At 32.1% G+C, this 7,097-nt stretch overlaps 1 protein-coding gene across 1 annotated transcript; it reads right to left on the minus strand.

Annotated features, from left to right (window-relative positions):
• Nucleotides 1-201: 201 nt before the first annotated feature.
• Nucleotides 202-6,390, minus strand: LOC143068482 (uncharacterized). Its single transcript, XM_076242577.1, has 7 exons — nucleotides 6,254-6,390; nucleotides 3,210-3,290; nucleotides 2,416-2,869; nucleotides 1,910-2,102; nucleotides 1,212-1,294; nucleotides 826-928; nucleotides 202-533 (listed from the first exon to the last, which is right to left on the minus strand). The coding sequence occupies exons 2-7, from the start codon at nucleotides 3,281-3,283 to the stop codon at nucleotides 259-261; spliced, it is 1,182 nt and encodes a 393-aa protein (XP_076098692.1). The 5' UTR covers nucleotides 3,284-3,290; nucleotides 6,254-6,390; the 3' UTR covers nucleotides 202-258.
• Between the last annotated feature and the right edge of the window lie 707 nt (nucleotides 6,391-7,097).

A 7,097-nucleotide genomic window follows, 5' to 3' on the forward strand; every position in this document is an offset into this window, starting at 1 on the left:
TTTATAAAATTTTTCATTTGTTAAAGTATATGATACTTGAACGCTAAATGCTGGTTTCTGGTAAATATATATGTTCTAGTAATCGATGTCGTTTACACATATCCACAACATATAAATTTACTGTCCTTTCTTCTACATTGTCATTGTCGTTATAATGTTCAAATTTTAAATACTTCTCAAACCATTTGAATAAATCTACAATTAAACAAAAATATAACTTTTATTAAATAAACAAATAAACAAAGAAAATAATTATATTCAATTGTCAAAATCCGCATCAGGTTTGCTATGACAACAAAATAGTTGACATAACCACTGTCGAAAGCTCGTGAATCCACTGTTAGGTTTGGATTGAAAATCAACTTCTATATCTATTTCAGATTCCATTGTTTTACTAGTAATCGTTGAAACATGAATATCTTCCAATAGTGGTGAAAAGAAAGGCCTTAAATGTGGTCTTGGAGTTTCTTCTGTGTCACTTAAACTAATACTGAACCATTCACTGTCTGACGTCCTAGATGTGTCTGGTATATCTAAAGAACAAATGGAACTTTATTAACATAGGAACAGTGAAAGCTGAATTTTACTTATAGCAAAACGACTGAGGATGCTAAGGTTGAAAACATAACTTGTAAAAACATTTCGTATTGACATTTTCAGTGTTGAATTTATAAAGTTTTTAGTGAAATGAAAAATTGAATGACAATTAGTGTTGATATCCTACATGTTGATGTACAATGTACTTATTTATATGAATCGAAAAGCCATCAAGGTTATAAAATGATAACTTCGATATATTGAACAAGGTGATTTGATATAATGTACCTTCATCCTCTGTATTGTCATCCAATGTCGACAAATCTAACTTTAGTTCTTCTTTTAACATAAGCTGTTTATCAATGATGTCTTTTGTTGAAGGCTTGCTTCTCTGAAAAGAAGAGTAAATTAAAGTGTTATTAGGTCCTTTTTTGCCAGTCGTGATATAAAAAATGGCGAGTTTCTATTTTGAAAGACCACCCCAGTAATTCATAACTTTTTAAGGAATACAATACTTTTATATGCGTTTATCTAATGTTATGTTGACATTTTGTTTCAGAATGACTTAGGATTGTATACAGCATTTCACCAGTACATGTGAATCAATGCTGTAAAATGTCGTTTCATTTTTTACTGAAATTATTTAATTGAATAGCAATATCAATACTATTTACCTTAAATACTTTGTTGACTATCCACTGAAGAGGTCCCTTCTTAGTGGGAACATTTTCACTTATTACAGATCCGTCTAGTTCTTCTGAAAAACAAAGATATAATGTTCCAAAACTATACACTTGAAAATGTTGAAAAACAAACAAATAGCTTAACCTCATTATTTCAGTATTTTTTTTATTGATATGTAATATATGTTTTTGTCCATTTAAGTCAGAAGTACATTACCACTTTAATTTTTGCATTACATTTTTTATTTTCCAATATGTTCAGCAATATTTACGAAAAGGGAGGGGGGGGGGTGTACATGTTTTGAGTAATCAACTCCTCCAAGTTTTCAACCCAAATCACTGAAACTACACAGGAAGATTGCACATATGTTTAAGTTGTGTACCTGCTATTGTCGAATTGTTTGAGGATTTTTGCCATGTTTGCAGACTTGTGAACTTAATCATTTTACATTAAAAGGTATGGAAGAAGGTACAATGCAAGTTTATTTTTATAACTACGATAACAGGGTAACATGAAAACTGTATGTTTAATTTTGGGTTACCACCGAGAACACCTGTTATATTTTTAATTTGTTGGAATTTTTTCCTTTCGGGCGAAAAAAAAAGGTAAAATTTTGTACATGTGTGTTCCTGAAACTTTTTCAAATCCCATATTTTCGTACTAGGAGATAATGTTTATCTATACTTACTGTTGATCGCTGCATTCTTCATGTCTGTTGTTTGGAAGCTTTGATAACTGTAATGCTGTTCTCTCACAAATGAGTTTATTCTTTTTTTTTTTACCGGTGAAAGGAAGGGTCCTGGTTGTCTTATCTCTACTCGTTCCTCTTTAAGATGCAGTTCTTGTTGTGAAGTCAAAGCCTTCTTTTTATTGTCTTTTGGCTGTAAAAAAAAAAAATATATATGAAGATATGAAAATTATGATAGTAAACTTTTGCTATCTATGCACAATATTGAAACAGGTCGTTTTTTTGATTTTCATTAAACAAGAAAATATAAACTTTATAAGCTCCTGATTGATTAGACAGTTGCTTTTAGGAACGTGTATTGTTTTAAATATTAACACCAATACTATATGTTTTTACACAAAGATAAACACAGCTGTACTTATAGTTAAAATGTTACGTTCCTTAAGACCCAATACTCAGACGATCAAGTGGATGAAACATGCATTAAAACAAATGTATTTAAATACCTCTTGGGAAACACGCCGCAGTAAGTCAATGTCAGTGGCTGGTTTCCAGAATTCCGCAAATTGTTTCTTAATCTTTTCTTGTTCTCTTAATATCCTATTTCTCTCCTTTTCTTCTTTGGTTGTTTTTTCTTTGGCATATGCGTCAACAAGTCTATTGTATTCAGCATCTCTGACGGATTTGTAAAAAGCAGCACGTTCGTTGTCTTCTGTTATTTCTTTGGTTGAAATAATCTCTTCTTGTTCTCTTACTATCCTATTTCTCTCTTCTTCCTTGATCATTTTTTCTTTGGCATATGCGTCAACAAGTTTATTGTATTCAGCATCTCTGACGGATTTGTAAAAGGCAGCGCATTCATCGTCGCCTGTTATTTCTTCTTCTCTGTTACTCAATGGCATTTCTGTCTCGTTACAATTAACTATCTGTGCAACAGACATAACGTTAGCTTCTATTTCACTGAAAATGAAACCAAGGAATATTCAGAACTATGATGCGACGCCGTTCAGGAAAGTTATACCCATTCAATAAAATACATAAATAGTGAAGAGGACAGGTTCAAAGAGAGCAATCAGACATACTGAATGTTATTTTTTTTTTCAGAATTAGAAAAAAAGTATGTCTAACATTTTTAATTAATTGAAGTAATATACATTATTGTAGTGTTAAAATCTTAAATGTGGTTATAGACAATATTCAATAGCTCTAACATCTTGAAAAAGGTCAGTCTAGAAAAACAAATTGTTAAAATATAATAGCAGTACGGACATATATCATAGAAATGGTAGTCAGTACCTACCTGAAAGCAACTTGAAATAACGACACCATTAAAGTACGGATATTCCATTCAAGACTGCTATTATCGGTCTCCATTTCTACTCTGAAAAAAGAAAAGGTAATATTACAGTAAAACTAATTTAAACGTTTATATATATCTATAATACTAAAATTACGAGGTCCAATTTGTCAGCCGTCATCGGGTAAAAACGACAAATCAAAGAATTCAACTCTATATATAACTAATATAGGACAATGGTGTAGATTAAAAATTACACCACTGCAGACCCTTTTGTTTTCCACATAATTAATATTGCCAATAATTAACAAGTTCCGGGTCTAATCCGATACCGATACCAATAGTATATTCACCTGTTAGCTATTACCTTATCTGTACGTTCCGCATTTGACAGGCGCACCACCAAACGGTGTATTTAGGATTTTGCTATATACACGGGTCATAATCAAAGGGCTGACACTACTAAATTCAATCATTGTCAAATTGTTCCCTATTGTAGCTTTATTCAGCAATCAGCAAGACTTTCTAAGATAACTAATATAGGACAATGCTGTTGATTAAAAATACCCTGGATAGCCTGGACCTTTTGTTTTCCAAATAATTAATATTTCCAATAATTGATAAGTTCCAGGTCGACGGGTTCAAACAGAAAGATTTGAAAACAGAGAAAACTGTGTATCTTATAATCGACATGACTTTATCAGATGACAATACCAATTACTAAAATAAGGCTTATGCATAGTTATATACTTTAATTCAGTCACGGACCCGCGATATCACGGGTGTGTACTTGTATATATGTAGGACTCAAATCTATGGCGGGTTCCAAATCTATGGCAGATTCCTAATCTATGGCAAATGTGACGTTACAAACGCCAAACAACTCAAATCTATGGTAGATTTTTGTTTTCCTCAAATCTATGGCAGATCTTTGAATTGCGTCACAATTAAATAACGCCATATTACATCGTCGCTCCCGGAAACGTTGGCGGAACCCTTAGATTTGAACACCATTCCAGATATAGGCATTTCCCTCGACAACAATTTGCAGATAGTCTCAAGGAAGATGTGACCTATTACTAGTATTCGGAAGGCGGACAAAATATGCTGTACCGGCCAAAGCCCGCGATGAACAACGGCACCGATTTTTTCATCGAGTTTTTTAGAGAAAGGAGTTATAGAAAACATTTTACTGTCTACGACTGGCAAAGATTATAAAGTGAAAGATAAAAAAAAAAACGGATATCAATTTGATTTTTATCGTCATTCAATAATAAAAAAAGATGCATTTTTAATTAACGAAGAAATAAATATTACTTGAAAATTGAAACTGATCATTTCTGTTTTATAAAAAAAAAAACCTTCTTAAGGGACTTACTAGACTAGTTGGTTTAATGAATGGGTTAAACAGGTACCGTGCAACGATTAGAAAATGTTTATTTTTACGGGGCACATCATTTCAATCTTGAAGTCTGTATTAAGGTATATGAATTTATCATTTACGTTTTATTTTTACCATCACGATTTGGTTGACCATTATTGAATGTTTATTTCACAAATGTTTAAAGATATGCTTCCGTTGTCGTACATGTCCACTTATTTAAGACAAATCATTGGTCGTATAGGTACTGCATTATTTTCCATTTGCTCATTATTCATGTTATTTGCAATAGATTTGGAAACCGTGAACATAAATCCGCCATAGATTAGGAAATTACAAAACTTGCCATAGATTAGGATTATAAAAAATCTGCCATAGATTTGGGATGGCATGACGTCACATTTGCCATAGATTAGGAATCTGCCATAGATTTGGAACCCACCATAGATTTGAGTCCTACATATATATATATTGCCTAATTTGTTGTAATTAAATCTCTCTCTTTCTCTCTCTCTCACCCCTCATATGTCTTATTTTTTTCAACCGACAAAACACTCAATGTCTGGTTCATTTAATCTATTGCTCGTTCATGCAATATATCTGGTGTTTTTTTTTTTAATGTGAATAAAAATTTACCAAGTTATTCTCGATTGCTGAATCTCGGACAAATGGTTACATACGTTTGGAATCGTTAAAAAAGCGTGTACACTGCTGAAGGCAAGTTAACAAACTGGCGACGTTGCCAAAGAAATATCAGAACTATGACGTTTAGACGTCAAGGATCATGTGACATAGTTTCTAATGGTCGAGGTTTAACTGTACATGATCTCTGTTTTAATAGTAAATAGCAATTAGTATTATTTTAACAGCAGTGTGCAAGTGTTCCAACAACTTCCATGCAAAGTTAATTGAACTCTGATAAATTTTGCCATTTTTAAGGTTTATTAGGATTATGTTGCCTCCAACGTATCGCCGTGTTTAAACATCCATGATACATTTGAGCATAACTGGGGAAGTAAAATTCAGAAAAGCGCTTCGGCCGCACGATTTGTATAAAGTGTTCTTTAAATTTCAACTGGTATTATCTGTGTTACTTGTGTTTATTTATTTCATTTGAATTGTATGCACACTACTGCTAGATAAACAGACTGTTTTGAACTAAACTTTATAATTATTTTATATGTTTATGATGCATTTGCAAGCCAATTGTACACAATTTTACATATATTAATCATAGTTCAATGTAACAGCAAAAAAAAAAAAAACAAAAAAAACCAAGAAAAACAATAACCGAACATAAATAAATAAAAAGATAATACTGTAAGCAGCGGTGGAATTGCTTCTATTAGTTTACTTTACTTGACATACAAGAGCCTTTTTTACAAGATTGTTTTATGTAAATGATTCTTGCAAACAGCCAATATTGAAATAGTTCAATTATTCTGTAGTATGGCTGTTAATGTGGATGATCAAAATAATATACTGATTTTACTTACGTCAGAAAAACAAATCAGTTCAAAACTTTGAGTTGTGTAAAATTTAAGTTTGAGAAAAAAGTTTACAGGATATCAAATATATCAATAATTTTTGCTAATTTTGCATTGGTTTTCCTTTATTTTTGCTGAGCATAACACCTAAGACAAAAATAAATACAATGTAGTCTTACCTTACAATGTGATTCCTACAATCTTCATAAAACTTTCAAAATTCAACTTTAGATATTCAGGCGTAAAAAGGCGGCAGGCAGATAGATAGCAACGTTCTAATCTGATACAAGGTTGCCAGAGGGGTTTATGACGTTTTGACGTTAGATATCATGTGGGAACGTTTGCGTTACCTGATTGGTGCTGCATGGACTTCAATCGGTCCAACCAATGCGAGTCTTGGTGGATATGGCCGAATAGAAGTATTTTCTTTGCCAATGAAACTTAAAAGAAGTTAGAAATATTTTTCGCAAAATTTATCAAAATTCGGTTTGAACCAGTGTAGTTTATTAAAAAGTAAAATCACAAAAATACTGAACTCAGAGGAAAATCAATTCGGAAAGTCCATAATCACATGGCAAAATCAAAAAACAAAATGCATCAAAAACAAATGGACAAGAACTGTCATATTCCTGAATTGGTACAGGCATTTTCAAATGTAGAAAATGGTGGATTGAACCTGGTTTTATAGCTAGCTAAACCTCTCACTTGTATGACAGTCTCATCAAATTCCATTATATTGTCACCGATGCGTGAACAAAACAAACAGACAAAATAGGTAAAAATGTCAAAAAATAGGGGTACAGCAGTCAACATTGTGTTATCATCTTAATCACTATAAAACAACAAATGTAACAAAGAAGCACAACAGAGTTATACGTAGACCGCTTTGTTGCTTCTCACCTTGAAATCTCCAATCTTCAAATGTGTACTGAGGTTTGTTACTTGTATAAGATTATTTTTGTTTACAAATATACTTGATTGATTGATTGTTAGTTGCTTTACGCCGCGGAAGCACAAAAAGGC

Source organism: Mytilus galloprovincialis, chromosome 3 (genome assembly GCF_965363235.1).
Source record: "Mytilus galloprovincialis chromosome 3, xbMytGall1.hap1.1, whole genome shotgun sequence".
NCBI classification, from domain to species: Eukaryota; Metazoa; Mollusca; class Bivalvia; order Mytilida; family Mytilidae; genus Mytilus; species Mytilus galloprovincialis.